General features: G+C 48.4%; 2 protein-coding genes and 1 long non-coding RNA gene across 8 annotated transcripts in view; 2 read left to right on the top strand and 1 right to left on the bottom strand.

Annotated features, from left to right (window-relative positions):
- Positions 1 to 19,692, top strand: part of SLC25A44 (solute carrier family 25 member 44) — a 29,361-nt gene extending 9,669 nt beyond the window's left edge. Inside the window, exons 3-7 of one of the 6 annotated variants that reach the window (XR_002831425.1) lie at positions 884 to 1,071; positions 11,283 to 11,494; positions 15,670 to 15,742; positions 18,204 to 18,309; positions 19,592 to 19,610. Coding sequence is in view for 3 of the 6 variants with exons in the window: in XM_014463543.2 (XP_014319029.2) it covers positions 884 to 1,075 (192 nt within the window). In the remaining 3 variants the exon portion in view is untranslated. Of the gene's footprint in view, positions 1 to 883; positions 2,108 to 11,282; positions 11,762 to 15,669; positions 15,743 to 18,203; positions 18,310 to 19,591 lie in introns of those variants that run through there. The other 5 variants (XR_002831423.1, XR_002831424.1, XM_023761541.1 and 2 more) reach the window with 5 other exon arrangements.
- PMF1 (polyamine modulated factor 1) lies at positions 4,224 to 22,254 on the top strand. The gene is made up of 5 exons (XM_006097802.3): positions 4,224 to 4,409; positions 18,204 to 18,309; positions 19,592 to 19,692; positions 21,274 to 21,469; positions 21,811 to 22,254. Exons 1-5 carry the CDS (start codon positions 4,249 to 4,251, stop codon positions 21,862 to 21,864), a joined length of 618 nt encoding a protein of 205 aa, XP_006097864.1. The 5' UTR covers positions 4,224 to 4,248; the 3' UTR covers positions 21,865 to 22,254.
- Positions 20,444 to 22,883, bottom strand: LOC111827730. The gene is made up of 3 exons (XR_002831426.1): positions 22,564 to 22,883; positions 21,250 to 21,509; positions 20,444 to 20,578 (listed from the first exon to the last, which is right to left on the bottom strand). It is a non-coding gene; the product is annotated as an uncharacterized LOC111827730 (long non-coding RNA).
- Positions 22,884 to 23,411: the final 528 nt, after the last annotated feature.

Raw genomic sequence — 23,411 nt, 5'->3', positions numbered from 1 at the left:
GAGATCCAGGGAAAGGATAGGTCTCTACTCGGAGGTGCTTCCAGGCCAGAGGAGACAAAGTGCATATGAGGCCAGAGGTACAGCTGAAAAGCCCTTGACGTGACCGAGGATAAGTGTGAGGGTTAGGGGCGCAGAGGACTGAGAGGAAGACGGGAGTGTGGAGAAGGGTGTTAAAGGAGGCAGGACGAGTGGGTAGATGTTCTTAGCCATAGGTGGGACCACCTTGTGAAGGTCATACAGTACAGGAGGAGGTATAACAAGGAGTGCACCTGTCCTGCCTTGACTGAGGGTCTGAGTGGATGGTATCTAAATATATAGTTTGGTGGCAGGATTTAGGGGGAGGGGGAGGGGGCAGGACTGTTGAGAAAGAAAAGATTCCTGCCTTAGCCAGGCTTCCAATGTGATAGGGAAGATAGGTGCCTGGGAAACAACAGAGTCAGAGGGGGGGACTCCAGCCATGGGGGTTCAGAGAGATTGAGATGATCAGAGTCAGAATCACAGACGGGCAGAGCTGCAGAGGGCCTTAGAGGTGATTGAATCAGCCACCCTGAGACCAGAGAGAAGCACCCAGTCCAAAGCTCATCGCCTGTAGTTTATCTAATGACAGTAATGACTAATGCTTATTGAACACTTACTGTCTGCCAGGTCCTGTTCTCAACTTTTACAAGTCTTTTGTTTACCGCTCAGAACCACATGGCATAGGGACTATCACTGTTTTATATTCAAGGAAACTGAAGTGCACAGAGTGAGTTAAATTACTGAGGTTATGCTGTTAGTAAATTGGGGAGCAGAATTCAAATTCAGTTTTCCCTAAGGCAGAGGGAGAATGAGCAGAGGAGCTTGGACTGCAGACCGTGACCCTCCACTGTGTTGACTTTTCCAGGTTGAAGGCAAGAACTCCATTATCCTGACCTTCAGACAGCTGATGGCAGAAGAGGGGCCTTGGGGCCTCATGAAGGGCCTCTCAGCCAGAATCATCTCAGCCACACCCTCCACCATTGTCATTGTGGTAGGCTACGAGAGCCTCAAGAAACTGAGCCTCAGACCTGAGCTGGTGGACTCGAGACACTGGTAACAGTGTGGGAGAGAAGCCTCTGTTTCCCACACGACTCTGGGTAGGGGACAGAGTAGGGAGACAGCACCCGCTCTAAGTGCCCCTACCACATACCTAGCCCTGCCCTGGGCCAGGTGCCCTGTAGGGGACAGGAACTGAGACTTTGAACTGCTCTTGCTGAAGAGGCTCCACACCTGCATCTCCTGCCCCCATTATTTAGTTCTCCTACCCAACTGGGCTCCCTCACTCGGTCCCTGTACTCCATCCTGCCCTAAGGAACCCACCCTCCCACTAGTCCCACTCTCTGCCTCCCGTTAAGGCTTCTTCTGGTTTCCCTTTCCATCTGTGTCCCTGAGATCCTGGTAAGAGCTGTACATAGAGCTTGCTTACTGCCACTGGTTCTTCCACTTGGGCCGTCAGCCCAGATTCCAAGCAGTTTGCCATCAGCCTTTTCCTGCTTCGTCTCTTAGGCTTATTTTTATTTTGGGACTGATTTGCCCACCAGACTACTCTGCTTTTTCCTGCCACTGGGGGCAAGGTGCCAGGCACTTTTGCACAGGGAGTAGGCACAGCAAAAGCTTCAGAGTGCTCATCCTCTCTTCGGAGTTATTAGATGGGGAGAAATGTTAATACTTTATTTTGTGTGTTTATATTGTTTTAACATCTGTGAACCAGGTTACTGTCTTTGTCCTGCTAAAGCACCTGTCCAATCCTGCAGTCAGAGCCCACCCTTTCCTCAGAAAAATACAATGTAGCTTTTCCTTCCATCTCAGTTCCCTATCCCTTCCATGTCCCTGCAGTCCCTGCAGTCCCAGGACTTACAAGCTGCTGGCTTCCCCTGGCCCAGACGACTACGGTGGTAGGCACAATTCTAAGTAGATCAGGCTGCCCGGGGCACACGGGACTTGGAGCACTACCCTGAAAAGTCCGAGTGAGAGAGTAGCTGGCTTGGATAGGCCAAGAGGGGGTGTGTGCCCCAGCCCATCTCCCAGACCAGCTGAGCCAGGCCTAGGAGAGGGCAGCTGTAATACATCTATATCCCAATCACTTGGACTCACGGAAACGGATGTTGTCTCAGTCTCTGATACGCGGAACTGTTTGTGTTTTCTTCTCCCCAATGTGAAGTCATGCCAGTCATGGTACCCTCTCGAGTAGCGGTCGCCAACCAGTGGTCCTCGGATCACTGCTGGTCCGTGAGGTCTGTGAGGTCCGAAAGGTTGGCGACTGCTGCTCGAGAGGGATGCTTGGAAGAGAGCGGGTCAGGAAGTCGCCCAATACCAGGACCACTACACACCAGCCTGATACTGCCGAGATTACCTGTTGATGCTCTCAGGAGCTAAGTGAGGAGCGTTCCTTCCCTGCCTCATCCTACCGTGTCTACCAAGCCTGTGTTGCAGGTGAGAGAGGTGCAGCAAAAAGGATGAGAAGAAGGCATATCAAACCCTGCACTTGTACTTGAGACATTTGGCCAGGATGATCCTTCAGACCTTCTTATTGGTCCCACCCCCTGGGAAGGGCCATGGTGCCAATGGAAAGGTGCTAGCTACCTTTTGAAGCCTTGCTGTTTCTTACAGCTGCCCCACATTCTGTCGCCCTGGCCAGATCAGAATCTGAAAGACACATTTTTCTACCTTCGCCACTGACACTGCCCATCTTGGTCTTTTATCTTTGAGGGTTATTTTCCCTTATTTTGGTTTGCTTTTTTCTTGCACTTTGTCAGATTCCTTCCCACCCACAAACGGTCATCCGAAGGGTTAGCCCACAGATCATTCTGAATCTTCTGCCCTCAGTCATCCCTTTCACATTGGAAGAACCATTAACATAACAGAAGCCAGCCTTCTTTCTCTGTCTTTTGTTCCATTGATTTAAAAAAATATATATTTTATTGATTTTTTACAGAGAGGAAGAGAGAGGGATAGAGAGTTAGAAACATCGATCAGCTGCCTCCCGCACCACCCCCCCCCCCCCCCAAAATGGGGATGTGACCGCAACCAAGGGACATGCCCTTGACTGGAATTGAACCTGGGACCTTTTAGTCCGCAGGCCGACGCCCTATCCCCTGAGCCAAAACGGTCAGGGCCATTGATTTTTTTCTTTTAAAGTGGAAGGGTGGGGAAGGGGGAGAGAGAGAGAGAGAGAAACATTGATGAGACATCAGTTGGTTGCCTCCCCGCCCCCACCCCAACAGGGGCGGAGATTGAACCTGCAACCCAAGTACCTGTCCTTGACTGTGTCCTTGACGGGGAACAAAACTCCAGACCCTCTGGTGCACAGGCCGACACTAACCACTGAGCACGCCAGCCAGGGCAGCCCTCTCTCTGTCAACTCACTCTAGTGACCCTTTTGGAGATTGTTTTTCAGCCCACACCTTCCCCTCCCTGAAGCTTGTCCCCACTGGGCAGAGTGGGTGAAGTATCACGGACAGGGGTCCTCTCCTGCCTCACGCCTTAGAATGGTTCTCCTTCCCAGACTCCTTTCCTTCTGATTTATTTTATGGTACAGTATTTCATAGCCATTTACCCATATTCTCGTTCTCTCTCTCTCTCTCTCTCTCTCTCTCTCTCTCACACACACACACACACACACATTTCAAAGGATGATGAGTTTTTTTGTTTGTTTTTAGTGAAAGGAACCCCTGCCCCCTACTTCCCTAATTGGGTTCGAATAAAACATGTCTTGGTGGGACTGGGACAGTGGGCTTCCGTTTTCCCAGGACCATGGAGCGGACCAGCTGGCAGTTCTCATGTGCCGGTCCAGAGCCCAAACTGGAAGAAACTTCGGAGGCCAGGCAGACGGGAAAGCTGGTGGGAAAGCTGATGGGCTATCGAGGGACCGGGGAATGAAATAGACGCGGTTAACATTTGATAAAGTGGACTCTTGTGAATACTAACTGCGAACACTCATTCACTGTTGCACTGTACGAAGTCTTTGAAGTGTAATTAAAAGTTTGTATTGAGCCCTGAGCTTTTGCTGGCGCTTGTTTTGCCGGCCTGTGGATTAAGTACTAAAGTGCACTACACGCTACTCACCTGTGCACAAGCCTCGTCCTCCAGCAGTTTCCCCACCCCGTGGGCGACTCGGTGACGGACATTCCGCTGCTTCCAATCGGACGCGCCCAATGCCGGGAGTGGCCAATCGGGGGCTCCGGTGGGCGGGACATCCTGGCCAGTTAGATTTGGCGGTTCCATTTTAAGATGGCCGAAGCAAGCAACGCCAGTGTTGGCAGCGGCTGTGAGGAAAAAGGGCGGGAGGGGTCGTCCCCCGAACCCGTTTCCCCTGACACTACCATTTCGAGGATGAAGCTTCTCGACACCACAGTGGATACTTTCCTCCAGAAGCTGGTCGCCGCTGGGAGGTAAGGTGAAGGAAGTGGGGTGAGGGCAAATCTCAATAGGTTGGCGGGTGAGAGGCAAAGAGGAGCGAGTTTGGGCCGCCAGAATGTGAATCCCGCGAGACCAGCTCGGGCAAAGGCAAACGGCAGTCACGTGGGCCCCGGGTGGGAGGCGTGTGGTCCGAGCGGGCGGAGGCTCCGCGCTGTGTGCCGACTTGGGGCGACTGATTCCCGCGCCCTCCAGTCAGTCTGGTTTGGACCAAAACTTCAGGTGGCGGAGGGGAAAGATACCGGCTCCGGAACTAGAACCAGGACCTGACCGCTCTGTGCCTCCGTCTCTCATCAGTGAAATGGCAACAATAGGACCTTTCTCAGCTGGTAGTTTGGAGAATTAAGTACACGAAAGGCGCTTAGATAGTGCCTGCCACATATACAGCATTAGAATTGTATTGTCATAGGAATAATAATACCTTCACTGGGTGGTTGTGTATTACCATAGAAACATGTTTCCTGTCTGATTTTTATTTTCCACGAACAGTACTGTAACGTTATTGGACACTGAGGAGTTTTGCCCGGGATCCCACCACTCAGCATGTTGAGGAAACACTGTTATTACTGGAGGCGGTTCGATAAAGCCCGCTCTCTCTCCGGCCCTGAGTCCCCACACCTGTGCTCTGGCCCCGGCAGGTGTGATGCAGTCGCTTGGGCGGCCTCCCCTGCAGGGAAGGGCTTGTGGGTTTGATTCCCGGTGAGGATGGGCAGGAGGCAGCGGATCTAACCCTAACCCTTTCTCTTTCTCTCTCAAAATCAATTTTAAAATCTTAAAAAAAAAAAAAATACTCCATCTTCTCCCAATCCTGTCTTCTCCTAACCTCCTTCCCTCTTGTTCTTCCCTCCCTCCTTTCCTACAGAGACCTCCTTTCATTTACCCACATCTTCGCACATTGATTCACTGAGAAATATATTTTTTAAAAATATATTTTATTGATTTTTTAGAGAGAGGAAGGGCGAGGGATAGACAGAAACATCATCGATCGGCTGCCTCCTGCACCGCCCCCCACGGGATGGAGCCGGCAAACAGGGCACGGGCCCTGACCAGGAACTGAACCGTGACCTCCTGGTTCATAGGTCGACTCAACCACTGACCACCGGCCGGGCCCCTGAGAAATGTTTGAGTGCCTCTTCTGCCAGGCGTTGTGTCCGGTGCTGGGGAAGCAGACGGCCCCTTATTGGAGCTAACATTCAGTGGGCAGAGCCACTCAGTAAACAAAACAGTCACAGCTGGGTAAGGTAATGAACAGGTGATGTGATAGGAGCAGCTTGGGGGGAAAGGAACACACGAGCTAGGCTGGTTAGGGGAGCCCGCTCTGAGGAAGTGACATTAAACGGAAACGTGAACAGTGAGAGAGAGAACTAGAGAAAGTGCATAGGCAAAGGGTAGAGCTTGTGCAAAGGCCCCAAGGTGGTCCGGGCATTCTGGGAACTGGCAGAGGCCTGCTTGGCTACAACATCATGATCAGAGGGAGATTAAAATCAGGAGGCTGGACAGACAGGTGACATCCTTATCATCTAGGGTCTAATTTCAGTAGTATTGAATTTGATAAAATAATTGTTATTTTTATGGGCCATTTATGACACACCATTATATGTGCAGGCAAGATACATCCTTTGATTGATTGATTTTTCCCTACTCATTTTTGTCCTTTCCCCTCCCCATAGGCCCTGCTTTCTTTTCTCTTGCCTGTATGCCCTCCATTTATTCATTTATTCATGTACAAATATTTATCAACCACCTACAATGTCCCAGGCTCTGTTCTAGAAGCTGGAGATATAACAGTGATCAAGACAGAACAGTTGTTGCTCTCATGGAGTAGACATTCTAGTTCCATAAAGAAAAATAATCAGGGTAAAGGAATAGAAGTGGGGAAATAGGTCTGTGTTAGTGTGAGTGCAGTGAAGTGACATTTGATTATGTTTGTTTTCTTGTACAATATGTTGTTTTGTGTGTATGAATGATAATTGTGCTACATACCTTTTTTCACTTAACACCTTTTTTTCACTGTGCAAGGTTTATTTGGTGTTTTATTTATTTGAAAATATATTTCTTTATTGATTTCAGAGAGGAAGGGAGGAGAGAGAGATAGAAACATCAATGGTGAGAGAGAATCATTGATTGGCTGCCTCCTGCACACTCCCTACTGGGGATCGAGCCCGCAACCCAGGCATGTGTCCTTGGCCAGAATTGAACCTGGGACCCTTCAGTCCGCAGGCTGACGCTTTATCCACTGAGCCAAGCCAGCTAGGGCTATTTGGTGTTTTAGTTGGTGTGAACTTGCATAGTTGGCTGCATTCATTTGTAGACTCTCTTTATATTAAATGGCAGTGTACACTATTCTGATACGTATAATACACAAAATAATATCTTTTAGAATTATTATGCACAAGACATGCAGTACTGGATTTATACATTGGATCCCAGGATGTGTTTGATTAGAGAAAAAAAGTTGGAGTAGGCATGTTGGGTAAAAGGAACCACAAATTATATAACATAGTAAACACACATCTAATTTGAAGGGCACTGTGGGGTCAACACCATTTAAAAAATTATTTATTTAAAAATATATTGTTGGAAGTATTACATATGTCCTCCTTTTTCCCCTATTGGCCCTCTCCAGCCTGCCCCTGCCCCTGCCCCCCACCCCAGGCCTTCACCACTCTGTTATCTGTGTCCATGGGTTGTGCATATATGCATACAAGGTCTTTGGTTGATTACTCCCACCCACCCACCCTCCCCCACCTTTCCTCCAAGATTCTACACTCTGTTCCATGCCTCTGGATCCACTCTGTTCATCAGTTATTTTGTTAATTAGATTCCACATATGAGTGAGATCATGTGATACTTGTCTTTCTCTGACTGACTTATTTCACTTAGCCTGATACTCTCCAGGTCCCTCCATGCTGTCTCAAAGAGTAAGAGATTCTTCTTTTTTACTGTTGCATAGTATTCTATGGTATAAATGTACTATAGCTTTTTTATCCACTCGTCTACTGATGGGCACTTGGGCTGTTTCCAGATCTTAGCTATTGTAAATTGTGCTGCATGAACATAGGGGTGCATACATTCTTTCTGATGGTGTTTTGGGTTTCTTAGGATACAGTCCTAGAAGTGGGATCACTGGGTCAAATGGCAGTTCCATATTTAATTTTTTCAGGAAGCTCCATACTGTTTTCCATAATGGCTACACCAATCTACATTCCCATCAGCAGTCAACACCATTTTTTAAAATGATCTAACCATGTCCTGTAAGTGCATATGGTTCAGAGCTTTTCAACACTGCTTGTCATTCCATGATAAGCACCCAGTTCTTATTTGTTGCCTCTTATGGACACTTTGCCTCGAACTCCTACCTCCACAAATTATACCCGGGTGAATGTCCTTGTACATCCCCTCATGGAGCAGTGCTAGCATTTCTGAGGTCTATAATGGAGGGGAGTCATTGGGTCGAAGGATTTACACCCACCTGTGTTTTGTCAAATTGCTTTCCAGAAATGTTCCCATCTCCTACATCCTCACCATCACTGGGTATCTACCATTCTAACATTTGCTATTCTGAAACTGTGAAAGAGATATTTTATTATGTTTGAATTTGCATGTCATTGATTTCCTCATAGGTTTAGGTCTTTCTTCATATAATTGTTAGTCATTTTGGCTTCTCTTCTGCGAACTGCTTTTTTATTTTTCCAGAATCCTTTTTTTTTTAATTGGGGGTTTTTATCTTGTTTTTCTGGAGTTCCTGGTATAATATAGAAATCAATCTCTTGCCCTGGCCGGTTTGGCTCAGTGGATAGAGCATCGACCTGAGAACTAAAGGGTCCGGGTTTGATTCTGGTCAAGGGCACTCAGTTGCAGGCTCCTCCCCAGCCCGGCCGTGGTCAGGGCACGTGCAGGAGACAACCAATCCATGTGTTTCTCTCTGTCTTTCCCTCTCCCACTGTCTTCTAAAAATGAGTGAAAAATATTCTTCGGTGAGGATTAAAAAAAAAATCAATCTCTTGTCAGTTTTAAACTGAAGAAGGAAATATTTTTTCTGTCTGTTAGGTACTAACTTTGTAATGTCCTTTGAGGAATAGAAATCTTTAATCAAATAAAAAGCCCCACAGATTATAGTTTGTACTTTATCCCGGAGGATGAAGCAGAAAGAGAAATGCAGTAATCCCGGGTGACCCCTCACAAGCTGTATGGATCCTCATGACTCCTTTCTCAGCCTCCAGACTAACTCAGCATCCCTCAAACAGTCATAATAAATTAAGTTTTGATTAATCTGTTTTTTAAACCCTTAATTTTCATGTGATTACATTTCCCCTCTTATGGTTTTGTGCTTTTGGAGTCTTGTTTAGAGGTTATACTCACACCTAAGTCACAAAGATAATCTCCAATGTTTTCTTCTGTTACCCATCTTATCATTTTACTCTCTACTTAAAATCTTTAATCTGTCTGGATTAAGGTGTAGGGTGGTGGTCTCAGCCAGTCTCGTTTTTCTGGTTTTTCCAATCATTGTCAACTGAACAGCTTATCCGTCCCCATTGCTCTATGGAGCTCCCTTTGTCATATGGCAAGTCCCTCTGCCTAATGTGCTCCTGGGTCTCTTCCGCACCACTGAGCTACTCACTGCTTATCGTGGTGCCTGTCACAGACACTCAGTAGTTTTGGAATAAATGAAGATTCCCAAGTCATCTCTCTCCTGAGCTTCAGATCTCTGTCTCCAATAGTTTAATACTAGAAACCTCCACATGGTGTCCTACAGAACCAATCAAGCTCAGTGCGATGGAAGCAGGATTTGTCCTCCCTCTGTCGCCCCTAACTTAGTTGAAAATACCACTGTCTACCCATTCTCTAGGCCAGAGGTTTGGGAGTTCTCATTGACCCCTCCTTCCTTTTCACTTCCAGTCAACCACGAAGCCCTATTGGTTCCAGCCTCGCTCCTCAATCTCCTTTCCATCCTTGTGCCAGTGCTTTAGTTCACGCCCTCATCTCACTGGATTGCTGTACCAGCCTCCACATAGGCCTTCCGGCCTCAGTCTTGCCCCCTCCCTCAAGTCTACAGCTCATATTTGAGCAGGTCCTTCTGCTTAAAATGTTTAATTGGTTCAGGGTTGCTTCCAGAATCAAATGTAAGCTCCTTAGCTCAGCATACAAGACCATTCAGCTGCGGTCAGGGCGATGGGCATACGACATATGCACACTTGCATGCACTGCACACACACACATGCACATAAGCTTTTCTGCATTGAGTGCTGCCGCTATCCCCCATCCATGCCACCTGCTTCTTCCACTTACAGCTTTTCCTTGCTAGAACATCCTTCTCCTCATTTGGTTAAATAGAACTTACTCATGGCTGGTTTCCACATAGAAAGGGCTCAATATATGACATGTAGGACTATAGACTTTTAAGATATATGCAAATACTTGACCCTCTCCCAAGTCATTAAAAGTCCTCAATCTCCAAGAACCAGTACTTATCCCCAGAAGTCTCCCCATAATAAAAGCGAATTTATTCTCATCAGTGATCCAAAGAGATATTTTAAACCCTGGATTGACTTTCTCCACAACTTAGTTTTTTTTTGTTTGGTTTTTTTTAATCCTCACTCGAGGATATTTTTTTCCATTGATTTTTAGAGAGGGAAAAGGTGGGGGGAACATCCAAGTGCCCAAACAGGGGCCAGAGATTGAACCTGAAACCCAGGTGCATGCCCTTGACTGGGAATAAAACCTACAACCCTTAGGTGTGTAGGCTGATGCTCTAACCACTGACCACACCAGCCAGGGCACCGGCATTTATTTCATGAAAAGATTAGCTTGACTAGAAGGGCAATTTATATGATGCACCCAAGAGTGACTGGAAGATGACTGACCTCACTGGGCTCTCAGTTCCCACAGACCCTGCCCTTGCCGTCTTAATCAGTAAGGCATCTTAATAGGGCATCTTCTTTTCATTGGACCTGTTGGGGCAAAGATTTCTGCAGCTGTCCTCTCTCAGACTTAAGAACATAGAAATGTGGCCCTACTGAAGCTTATCATTTGTGACTTCTGCCTTGTCCTCCAAAAATGAGGGTTTCTTTTCTGTCCTCACAGACTCCCACACCTTCTGAGAAACAGCCATTCCTGTTTAGCTAAAGCAAGCAGATGAGGCTATCCCCTTTCTACGTTTCGTTATAAATCAGGACCCTCCAAAAGAGGCTGTTGGTTCGGGGTGGTGTTGGTGGGGCCCTGGTTGAAGACCAGTTAGCACTTCAGAAGAAAGCTGGCTCTGCTACAGGTACCATTGGCACCCCAATAGCTGTGCCACGTGTGGTGTCAGCCCATGGGGCTGAGAGAGGAGAGGTGATTGACAGTTCTTATGTTCTTAGATGCCGGACTGTGACCAGTGCCTGTCCTGGTCCAGAATTCCAGCCTGGGATGTGCTGTGCACTGTGTGATTTTTGCATAATAAATTGATTAAAGCTCATGTCTGACAGCAACCAAGGAAAAAGCTAACTGCATTTGTACATGAACTGGTAGAGTTTTGTTGTTGTTTTTTAATTTAAATTCTTTATTGTTTAAAGTATTACATAGGTCTCCTTTTCCCCTCATTGACCTCTCCCTGGCCGCTCCCACCCCTTGGCACATGCCCTCACCCCCCTACTGTCTGTGTCCACTGGTTATGCTTATATGTATGCATACAAGTCCTTGGTCGATCTCTCACCACCACCACCACCCCCACACCCCAATTGGTAGTTTTAAACTAGTGGCAAAGATTATTGGTGTTCACAGGAAACAGTTCTTCACAGGAAAAAGTGGTTAAATATATAAATTATTCTAAGTATATGTCTCAGAAATATCTTTCTTTGAATGTGCAGATGCTTCGTGCTGTCAGTGATTCGTTTCTGAAGTGGGTATGACTCATCAGACTGTGGTTTGCGGCTTCAGCTCCATCATGCCGATTCTGTTCTTCATGTTTCCAGTCTACCTCTCTCTACTCCCACTGTGTCTGCTTTGCTGAGTTTGCCATCACTGTCACTGGTGCCTCTTGAATCCATCCTCACACAGCAGTCTGAGGGAGCTTTCTAAAGTACGCATCTGAAGTTCCATCTGTACTTTAGAACCCTTTTCTAGCTCCTTCCGTCATGATACAGTCCAGACTGTGTCTGGCCCTTCCCTGCTTACCTCACCAGCCTACAGGCTGTGTGCCATGGAGGCAAAGGGCACCTGGTCCAGAGCCAGATGGCTCCACCACGTCCCAGCTGCATGACCTTGGGCAAGCTTCCCTCTGCCTCAGCTTTCTCTTCTGCAAATGGGATGATGATAATAGAACCTGTCTCATAGTTACTGTGAGGTTTAAATTAGTTGCTCCAGCCCTGGCAGGTGTGGCTCATTTGGTTGCAGGTTACCAATTTGATTCTGGTCAGGGCACATGCCCAGGTTGTGAGCTTGATCCCGTCGGGGTGCATGTGGAGGGGTGGGGAGTGCATGCACATTGATGCCTCTCCCTTTTCTCTAAGATCAATATAAACAAAGTTTTAAAGGGAAAAAATTATTTTAAAAAGAAATTAGTTACTCTTTGTAGAGTCCTTAAAATAATGCCTGGCTCTAGCCAGTGCTCAGTAACTATTTCCTGTTTGTACACCTTCACACATGGGCCGTGGGCATGCCCACTACTCTTTAGCTACACAGCCTGGGCTGCTATGTCTCCTGAAATTGGTAGAGTTGCCTTGTGTAGTAGGTCCCACTGGCTCAGCTTTCCCAGTCACCTGAGCCGGGTCTTGGGCCTTTTATTGATAGGTTTGGGGCATGCTGTCACCAGCTACAGCTTGTTTGAGAGATGTTAGCAGTCTGAGGCTGGAGCCAGGACAGGCCATTCATATGGAAAAGCTGCTGCAAACAGCTGAGTGGGGCGGGAAATTGGATGGGGCGTGGTCTCAGGGAATCACCAGGGCAGGCAAACAGTGTGTTCCAGGCTGATGGAGACTCAGATATGGCTGCCAGTCAGCCCTGCAACAGGGTCGGTCCCAGCACAGGAACAAGGACCCCGTGTCCCTCAAAGCTGCCCGGTGCTGGGAGTCCAAGTAAGTTCTAAGTTTGTGCACTGGCCCTTTAAATGGAACACCTGGGTCTCCAGAGGCCTCGTATCACTCAGCCACAATCCCCGTAGTTGTGGGGACTTTGCTTCCCAGCTCTGGAAACCTGAGCTTGGGGTCTGGTGTGGGGTTGGGACCCTTGCTCCTCTTGGACGGCCTCTGCAGAGATGACCTCCCTCCTAAAGGGCATACGTGGGTGTCGGACCAGCCTGCTCCGTGCCTCCACCCTTCCCACCAGCCTCAAGGTGCTTTCTTTACTTCTAGTTGTAGGACTTCCACTCAACCAGCTTTCAGGCGGTTCTGAATGATGGTTGGTCTGTATTTCAGTTGTAATTCTGTTATAGACACCTCTCCCTGACACCAGAGAGGTGTTAGCGGACAAGACAGCCTCCTGAGCCAGTGGGAGCAGGCTGTCCCCAACCTTGATCCTTGTCTTCTCATATAAATGAATATATAGGAGAGACCTTGACTGTGTTGTGAAAAGCCAGCTTATTAAAGCATGCGTCTTTATTGAAAAAAGGAGAAGCAAAGCAGGCAAACACATGTGTCTGACTTTGGAAGCACAGACGGGCTCTCAGCTCACTGAAGAGCAGGTTGGATGGGGGTCTGAGGCGCTTCATACCCTCCTGCCTGTAGGCTTCAGAATTCCTCTGCTATTTACGTATAGATTAATTCTCAGGCCCCGCCCCCCCTTTTTTTTTACTGTGTTGTGGCCTTCCCAGAATTCATGAAAAGCACCTGGCAATTTTATCTTACCAAGCCTTGAGACTGCTGGCTTCTCTGCTTAGAGAGTAAAATGGCCCTTTTTTTCCTTCCCCTTTCCCCTTGCCTTTCTGCATTCTCTCATTAGGGGAGGTGTTTTTTGTTTAACCATTTGCTCTGTGTCCTCAGCTGGGGAAGATAATGGCTTGTTAGTTACAAGCTGGCTGCAAACTGCCCACACTGTTTGGCTTTGTTTTAACTTTCCTGTCTCAGTTTCTCTATTTCTCCTGCTCTGGAATCCTGAAACAATTTTGATGTGGTTGTGGGAGGCAGTGAGTACAGGCGTTCACCTATGCCACCATCTTGGTTCCCAAAAGACATTTTTAAATACAGTCTTCATCATAAATCACTGATCTCTTATTTTCATCAAGGGACATTTGTTGGTTTTTTCCCCTTTTTCTTTCTCAGCCCTGGGGCTGCCTACTGTACACAGGATGAGGAAGGGGAGAGGGAAAAAGACAAGAGAAACATTAAATGAAAAGAGCAGCTGTGCAGGGGTGGAGAGTATGAATTTCTGTCACAAGGATCCCTTCTATCGTCCGAGCTCGAAGCGCCAGTCCCTCCCTGCCCTCTGGTGGACAGTCTGTGAAATAGGCCTTCAGTTGGGCAACAAGCAAGTTACTATGGGGAGGAAGTGCAAGCCAGGGCTCCCTGAGCATAGGCTACAGGAGCGCATGTTTACTCGAGTGCCTCTCATCTTTGTTCCTGCACGATCTATCTGCATATGTTAACTGACATGGACAAATCACCAGAGCTTGATTCTGGGCTTAAATATTTTGAAGTCAATTTTTTAAAGTTAAACTTATGTGAAAACTCAATTTATGGTGAGTTTTTAAAAAATGCAGTAAATGGCCCTGACCAGTTTGGCTCAGTGGATAGGGCATTGGCCTGCGGACTGAAGGGTCCCAGGTTCGATTCCAGTCAAGGGCATGTACCTTGGTTGCGGGCACATCCCCAGTAGGAGGTGTGCAGGAGGCAGCTGATCGATGTTTCTCTCTCATCGATGTTTCTAACTCTCTATCCCTCTCCCTTCCTCTCTGTAAAAAATAAATAAAATATATTTAAAAAAACAAAACAAAAAACTCCTTAAAAAATGCAGGAAATGAAATGCTGACAAGGTGAGTTAAAAAACAGACATGTCTCAAATATTACATAAGTATTTAAGAGAAAAAATAAGAAAGGTTAAAATCAGTTAATATAGTCATTTCTGTTCTGAAATTTGGTAAATACCAGTTTTTAAGTTACTTTCATTGATGATAAATGTAGCACTTTTAGGGGGGCCACAGTTTAACCTTTTCTCTCTAGTGGGGGCCAGTCTGTTCTTCCTGCAGCTGGGTTGGTTTCTGCACATACGATTGTAATTGGGTTGTATTTTACTAAGCACTTGTCCTCTGCAGGGGAGGAGACTTCTCAACTCTGGGAAGTCAAGTTATTATGTTCTGCACTTCCAAGGAGAGGAGAGGGCGTGAGGACTGTTCTTTTGAGACTAATAGTAATTGTAGCTAATGTGGAGCATTTCGGTGTGCTGTGAACTGTGCTACTTATATATGTAACTATTTAATCCTCACAGTAATTTTATGAGTTATAGACACAGTTATTATCCCCACTTGACAGAGAAGGAACTGAGGCTTGTAGAGGTAATAAGGTGTCTGAGAGCACTCAGCTGGTGATCGGTAGAGGTAGGATCTGAAACCAGGCAGCCTGTCTTCAGAGCCAGTGCACTTCCCCAGCACATAGCTGGGTGCCCCTTGTGTACTTTTGGAAGCCAAGGCTGGAGACCATTCCAGCAGAGAGGCCTCTGGGGATGCTGTTGTGGGAGAATTCTTCAACCCAAGCCTTGGTATCCTGGGGTTCGGGGGGGGGGGGGGCGGGGAGGGATTGCCAGGGTGGGGTGGGATCGATCTGGGGCCAGGCAGCTGCTGGGTCTTGTGTGCTACTACCTATCCAACGCTGTTCTGGGCACCCTGGAGATCCCGAAGTATATTTTTTCAGGAAGTTCGTACCAGCATTCAAATCATTCCCAAGTGTGAGCTGGCTCTCAAAAAAGGAATCGCTGTGGGGGATGGGAGGAGGGGAAATTGAATGAAGGTCAAAATGTACAAGCTTCCCATCATAAGATAAGTAAGTTCAAGGAATCTAATGTACAACATGACATTGGTTAACACAGCTAAATGGTGTATTTGAAAGCTGTTAAGAGCAGGTCCTGCTCTAGCCGGTTTGGCTCAGTGGATAGAGCATCAGCCCTCAAACTGAAGGGTCACGGGTTTGATTCCGATCAAGGGCACATACCTTGGTTGCAGGCTCAATCTCCAGCGCTAGTTGGGGCTCGTGCAGGAGGCTACCAATCATTGTGTGTCTCTCACATCGATGTTTCTCTGTCTTCCCCCCTTCCTTCCACTCTCTCTAGAAATCCATGGAAAAAATACCCTTAGGTGAGGATTAACAAAACAAAGAGTAAATCCTAAGAGTTCACACCACAGGTTTTTACTTTTATTTTCTCTTTTTTTTTTTGTATCAACAAAAGATGAAAGGTGTTAACTGTGTTGTTTCATAATACATATAAGTCAGATCATTATTCTGTATATTATACAGTACTGTATGTCAATTATATCTTAAAGCTGAAAAAAAATCATTTTCCTCCTATACTACTGACATTGGCCTCTAATTTGTCTGTCTTCCTCCTCGTGTTTGCAGTGTATATTCCCCATCTTATATGAATGCACACCTTTCTGGGGTCCTTCACTTTCACTGAATTCTCAGACCCCATGAGTACACAGGAAGAGTTCATGAGCAGCACTGGTGGGCAGAATGTGCGTCATCCCTGCTCTGGGCCCTCTCCCCTACCAGCTGCTTGAACCGAGGAGAGATGTGTCCAGCTCAAACCCTCTGCCTATCGAGTGGGCTGGGAGGAACAAGATCTCCCATGTCCAAGCCAAACCCGTTTCAAGCCACAATTACCTGGTTTCGATTCCAGCCCCACTCGGTCAGACATCATGTGTCTCCACATTCCTTCATGTGGCCACAGACTGCGTGGCGAGTAGGGCCAGCAACAAAACAAGATGTCACCCAGGCGGTGTGGCTCAGTTGGAACATTGTCCTGTACACCAAAAGGCTGCAGGTTCGATTCCCTGTCAGGGTACTAACTCAGGTTGTAGGTTCAGTCCAAAGTTGGGGCATGTATGGGAGGTAACCAATCATGGGATGTTTCTCTCTCCCTCCTTCTCTCTCTAAAAAAATCAATTAACAAAAACACAAGATGTCTGGGATTCTGCTGAGGGTTGAAAGGACGCCCATCATCTGTTCTTTGTATTGTCCTTTTGTTACCCAGGTTTAGCTTCCAAGGTGTACGAACATCGAATGTGTACCGCCAGAAAGGTAAGAGATTTGTCACCCTTACCAAGAGGTGAACTGTTGGATGCTTACAACCAGCTCTCAAAATAAAACCCTGGATTTCAGTGTTTGTCAGTCTCTGAGGTGTAAATACTCCTAAAGGTGCATCCTGTACATCCCCTACCAGGGCCGGGAATCAAGCCTGCAATCGAGATACATGCCCTTGACTGGAATGGAACCCAGGATCCTTCACAGTCCATGGGCAGACGCTCTATCCACTGAGCCAAACTGGCTAGGGCACCCCCCCAACTTAAAGATGATTCCCATGATGTACCCTCTCAGCCCTGGGATCCCAGAGGCACTCTCCACAAGTGGTCATCACCACATTCCCGTGTGGGTTTCTGTGTTTGCTGCCATCTCTCTATTGGAAGCTCCAGGGGCCACACCACCCAGTGCCTGGTGGGTGACCAGCACATAGTGGCACTCAGGGAATGTTTTGTAGAAGGGAAGGGCCTGAGAGTAGGGAGAAGGGAGAGAAGACAGCCAAGAGAGTTCATTTAACTTATTTGATCTCTTTGTACAAGAGGAATAGCCACTGGAACTATACTGGGTACGTCTTGATACAAAGGATGTATCAGTGAGGTGCTCTCAGTTAAATGGTTTGAATAATAAGAGAAATCCATTCCCTCACTAACAAGAAGCTCCAAGATGGGGCGGCTCCAGGTTGGTGTTTAGAGACCCCAGTTCTTCCTCTTTCTGCTCTGCCTTCTTAGGGATAAACTCTGCCCCCACAGCTGCTGAGAGCTGTAGGCATCATCTGGATATAGCCATGTCCTACAGGAAAGGCATGTGCTCCTTCCTGTGTTGCTCTCTATAGGAATAAGGAAAGTTCTCAGAGGCCACATGCCTTGCCCTAACCCAGCCCTGAAAGGGGACTGGAATGACCAAGGTTCTCAGTGTGGTGCCCCGACCAGCAGGATAAGCATCACTTGGGAGCTTGGTAGAAATTGGCGGGAGAGAGCAACGATCTGAGTGGTTTTTTAAAAAACTGATTTGAGCAAGAGAGAAAGGGGTGAGAGAGAATCATTGATTTGTTGCACCACTCAGTTATGCACTCACTGATTCTTTTTTTAAAATCAGTTAATATAGTCATTTGTTTCAAAACTTGGTAAATACCATTTTAAAAACGATTTTCATTGATGATAAATGTAGCCTAAAATTTTAGAGAGGGAGGGAAACACCAATGTGAGAGCTGTATCAATCAGTTGCCTCTTGTACGCACCCTGACTGTGGGTTGAACCCACAACCTGTGTATATGCCCTGACCAGAATCAAAGCACAGGATGACACTCCAACTGAGCAACACTGGCCAGGGCCAGGTGATTCTTGTATGTGCCCTGACGAGATCAAGCCTGCAACCTTGGTGTATCAGGATGACACTCTAACCAACTGAGCGACCCAGTCAGGGCCTGCGATCTGAATTTTAAAAAGTCCTCCTGGTGATCTGATGCTTAGTAAAGTTTAAAAAACAGAAGGGGTGCCCAGGCAAAAGCCGATGACTGATGACTGGTGTTTGACCCTCCCCACCTTTGCCTTCTCTCTTTCCCACCAGCTACCAGAGATTCACTGACTGTTATAAGCGCTTCTACCAGTTGCAACCTGAGATGACTCAGCGAATCTATGACAAGTTTCTAACACAGTTGCAGACATCCATCAGGGTGAGTGACAAGAAGCCCAGCAGCTACTGTTTGTTGGCTTGGGTCCTGCCTCCAGACTCTCGCCCCCTGGAGGCAGGGACCCTACTCTCCACTGTCCTCACTCCCTACAGCAGTGGTTCTCAACCTTCCTAATGCTGCGACCCTTTAATACAGTTCATGTTGTGGTGACCCCCAATTTCATTGTTACAAATTGAACATAATTAAAGCATAGTGATTAATCACAAAAACTATATGTAATTATATATGTGTTTTCCGATGGTCTTAGGCGATCCCTGTGAAAGGGTCGTTCGACCCCCAAAGGGGTCGCGACCCACAGGTTGAGAACCGCTGCCCTACAGTGTCTTTCGTGCTGCCAAGCTGCAGTGGCAGTTTCCCTCCCTTCACATGGTGCGGGTGTCTTAAATGCCCCGCCTGTCATTGTCCTTTATTATAATTGTGTTTATATGCTGTCTGCCCACTAGACCTGTGAGTTCAGTGAGGGCATGTCTGGGTCTTATTCTTTGCTTCTCCAGCACCTGGTGCAATGCCTGGCACAGAGGCAGCATCTAAAAAATTGTTGGAACTGCACAGTAGAGGGAACACAAAGGAGGACAGGATCCCATTCGTTATCTCTCTAGAGCAACCTGTGGGTCGCAACCCCTTTGGAGGTCGAACGACCCTTTCACAGGGGTCGCCTAAGACCATCGGAAAACACATATATAATTACATGTTGTTTTTGTGATTAATCACTATGCTTTAATTATGTTCAATTTGTAACAATGAAATTGGGGGTCACCACAACATGAGGAACTGTATGAAAGGGTCGTGGCATTAGGAAGGTTGAGAACCACTGTGCTAGAGAATGAAACGGTCCTGTGGTTACACCTCAGGATGGGCCTCTTAAGCATCCAAGTGTGTGTGGGGATGACGGCAAGGCCTGCAGCGCTCAGATGGGCAGGAGAGAGGCTTGCTGCAGGCTCTTTTTAAATGTTTCCCACTTTATCCTTTTATTTATTGATTTATTTTAGAGAGAAACATCGATTTGTTTTTCCACTTATTTATATTTATGCATTTATCAACCACAACCTTGGTGTATCAGGATAATGTATAACCAACTGACCTATCCGGCCAGAGCCTATCTTTATTTCCTTAATGTAAAAGTCACAAGTAGAAAAACTAGAATGTTTGTGTAAAGAAACAACAGAATTTAGCCCAAATCTTACTAAATGCAGTTAGCAGTTTAGCATATTTCTACTATAAGCTTGTCTAGTATCATTATAGCTCTTTCTTCCTTTCTCTTCAGGAGGAAATCTCTGAAATCAAAGCAGAGGGAAACCTGGAAGCTGTCCTGACGGCCTTGGATACAATTGTGGAAGAAGGCAAAGACCGAAAGGAGCCGGCCTGGTGAGGAGGACCCCGGGGGGCTCACAGAAAGGGGCAGCACCTCAGCATCTCGAAGGAGCTTTTTTATTGTTCTTAATCCTCATCCGAGGATATTTTTTCCATTGATTTTTTTACAGAGAGGAAGGAAGAGTGAGAAACATCAATAAGAGAAACTTCGATCAGCTGCCTTCTGCACACCCACTACTGGGGATGTGCCCGTAACCAAGGTACATGCCCTTGACCAGAATCAAACCTGGGACCCTTCAGTTCACAGGCCGACGCTCTACCCACTGAGCCAAACCGGTTAGGGCTCCATTGATTTTGAGAGAGAATGGGAGGGAGGAAGAGGGAGAGAAACATTGACGTGAGAGAGACACAATGATTGCCTCCCGCACGCACTGGAATCGAACCCATGACCCTTATGTGCCCAGGCTGACGCTTAGACATTGAGCAACATCAGCCAGGGCTTGAGGGAGCTTTTATGATGGACCCATAGGTATGAGACTCTGGGCTCACGAGAGAGGACCCTGTGACAGGGACAGGTGGAGAGGACAGACACCAAACAAGAACCCCCCCCCCACACACACACACACCATCTGTGAAAAGTATAGCCCCTTCTGGGGAAGAGTCCAAGGGCAAGTACATGCTGTCTAGGGGTTTGAGGCGGCTGAGGAAACCTTCCTGGGGAGCTCATTTCGGAATCTGTCTAGCCGTGAGAGAAAGGATGGGGGAGTGGAGGAGGCAGAATTAGAGGTTTGGAATCTCTTCATTTGTTCATTCAACCAATTTTAGGGAACATGGACTGTACACACCCAGTAGGTGCCAGAGATCCCACAATGCACAGGACACGAAAGACCTGGTTCTCCTGGAGCTGACATCTCAGTGGGCAGCCCTGCTGCCTGGTGTCCTGTGCAGGATAAAGAAAGAAATTTAAAAAGAACCTATAGTGGCTTCCACCCCAGTGCCTATCAGAACTGACCCATCTCCTCATTCTGGCATCCAGGACCCCTATAATCTGGCCTCACCAGCCCCAGCTTATCTTCCCTTGTTAGCGAATACCAGGGCCTCTCCAGATCGGGGCCCATTTTCAGGCAGCCACTCCATCTGGGAGGGCTCATCCTGCACCACCATCCCCACATCTCCAGCTCAGTCTAGAGTGGGTGCACCATCAGGGCACATGGTCAGCAGCACAGAGGCAAAGGCTGAAGTCACCTCTAGCTCTGGAGTGTTCGAGATGGGGGACTGTATGTGGGCAGGAGGAGAGTGTGGGGTACTGCTGGGAAGGCTAAGATACAGGGTGTGAGATGGGGGACTGTATGTGGGCGGGAGGAGAATGTGGGGTACTGCTGGGAAGGCTAAGATACAGGGTGTGAGAAGGGGGAGGTAGATTCCTGGGCACCAAAGCTGAGGGACAGAAGGTTAGCGTTTCCATCAGGAGCAGCCATGCGACTGGGTCTTAGAAGGTGGGAAGGACCCCAGAAGAGACCTTAAAAGCCAGTCCACTTTGAGATGGGAGGTGGGAACATCACTGATTAGAGCTGAAGTAGAGCCCTCATCCCACGTCCTCCGCCTTCTTACGCTGTGCTCCTTGCCACTCTCCAGGCGCCCTAGTGGGATCCCAGAGAAAGACCTGCGCAGCACCATGGTGCCCTACTTCCTACAGCAGCGGGATGCCCTGCGGCGCCGGGTGCAGAGACAGGAGGCTGAGAATAGGCAGCTAGCAGATGCCGTCCTGGCCGGGCGCAGGCAGGTGGAAGAGCTGCAGCTGCAGGGCCAGGCTCAGTGGCAGGCTTGGCAGGTAAGTGCTTTGGCCCTGCCCTCAGGCACCTGTTCCCCTGCTGCAGCAGAGAAAAAAAGACTGAGAGATCAGAGACATGGGGGACACTTTGGGGCCCTTATTGGAGATGGACTCTGCTCCGGGGAGGCCCAGTCTAGGTGGCCAAAGCACCAGCCGGACATAAATGCCTGCTGAGTGTGTGTGTGGGGGGGGATCTCCTTACATGCCCTGCGGGGCCCTGACCCACATGAGCCACAGACCCACATCATTCTGGGGGAACCCAAGCCTGAAGGCAAGGACAGTCGATGGAAAGGATTTGGATTTTTTCCTCTCCCAATTTCCTTCTCTCCCATTGATGGCAGGCTCTGCACAGAGGACAGAAGGAGCTGGTGGCCATGCTGAGGGAGCCTGAGTAAGGGGGAGATGGCCGGCCCAGGAGCAGAAGGTGGTCAAGAGCCCTGTACAGCTGCAGTGTTGCCTAGTCCTGAGCAATGACGGAGTTTGCTGGGGGACGAGGTGTGAGCAGTCTCCACTGCCACTGTGCCTTGGGGAGCCTCGAGTCACACACTACCTTCCGTTTCCTTCTAACTTGAGGATTCTTGGCCAGATCCCAGCTGGGAGTCAGACATCATGCCGGCCAGCACCCCCCGACCCCCACCCCCACAAGCCTACTTCCTTACCCCTCCCTAGGACCTGGCTTGGAAATCTGTTTTCAGTCTCCACTGATTGCCCCTTTGCTGGCCAGCTGAGGGCCGGTGCCATGTTCCCTCCACATCCGTAAATAAACGCCCTCCACTGCACTGTAATCTGTGCGGGTGCTTCCGCTGTCTGGGACACTTGTGGGCCAAGACCCCCTCTGGGGCTCCTGAGTTCTGACCCCTGGAGGCCTCAGCTGGAGTTCACCGAGCCTCCAGTCTCAGGTGGGTTGGCAGGGGGGCGTCTGACCTTCACGTGCAGAGGGGCAGTGAAGCTCCTTATCACAGAACCAGGACCCTGGGTTCCTTGAGGCCAGGACAAGCTTTCAGAGTGTCACTGCCCAACCCAGTCCGCTCTCCCTAGGCTTGGGTTAATTCTGACAAAGGAACAGGTGCCTGAGGGCGGGCCAGAGCACTCACCGTGGGCCTCAGCGCTTGAGTCTGGTGAGAGCAGGCGGCCCTCCAAACAGCTGGGCGCGTAGTCCTCGTTTCTCAGGCTTCACTGACCCAGGGCCCGCAGAGCATCAGGAGGGGCTCAGCAAGGCAGGAGGGGTGCCTCCTCCAAACCATGGGGGAAGGGGGGGTCTCACCCTAACTCTGGAGAGGCTGGGCTGGTCTGCCTAGGACAGTGATGGCGAACCTATGACGTGTGTCAGAGGTGACACGCGAACTCATTTTTTTGGTTGATTTTTCTTTGTTAAATGGCATTTAAATATATAAAATAAAATAAAAAATATAAGTGTTTGTTTTACTATGGTTGCAAATATCAAAAAATTTCTATATGTGACACGGCACCAGAGTTAAGTTAGGGTTTTTCAAAATGCTGACACGCCGAGCTCAAAAGGTTCGCCATCACTGGCCTAGGAGCACTGGGACACTCAGGAAGACATCAGGTGGCCCCTGCTTGCCACCCCTCAAATCAAGCACATGGCTCTTCTCTCCACCTGGAGCTGCAGCATTCAACCATCCAGTTGCCCCCCATCCCCTTCTACTCAGCCATAGGCCCGGGGGCGGGGCGGGCAGTGTGCTGTCAGGTGAGTGAGGTCACCCCCCCACCTCCAGGTTGGGCTGAGACAGAAGCAGAGCTCAGGGGTGGGATGGGGGTTTTCACATGAGGAGCCTGCAAGGGCAGGAAGAGAAGCAGAGGGTCAGGAGCCCAGTGCTCTCCATCTCCCTGCTCCTCAAAGGCCCTGTGAGGGCACAGGGAAGGGGGTCCCTGCCACGTGGACCCATCCTTAACCTCATGCCCAGCCCCTCCTGTGTTGGCT

This window comes from Myotis lucifugus, unplaced genomic scaffold, assembly GCF_000147115.1.
Source record: "Myotis lucifugus unplaced genomic scaffold, Myoluc2.0 scaffold_211, whole genome shotgun sequence".
Lineage (NCBI taxonomy): Eukaryota > Metazoa > Chordata > Mammalia > Chiroptera > Vespertilionidae > Myotis > Myotis lucifugus.
This window is presented reverse-complemented; position numbering and strand designations above follow the sequence as displayed.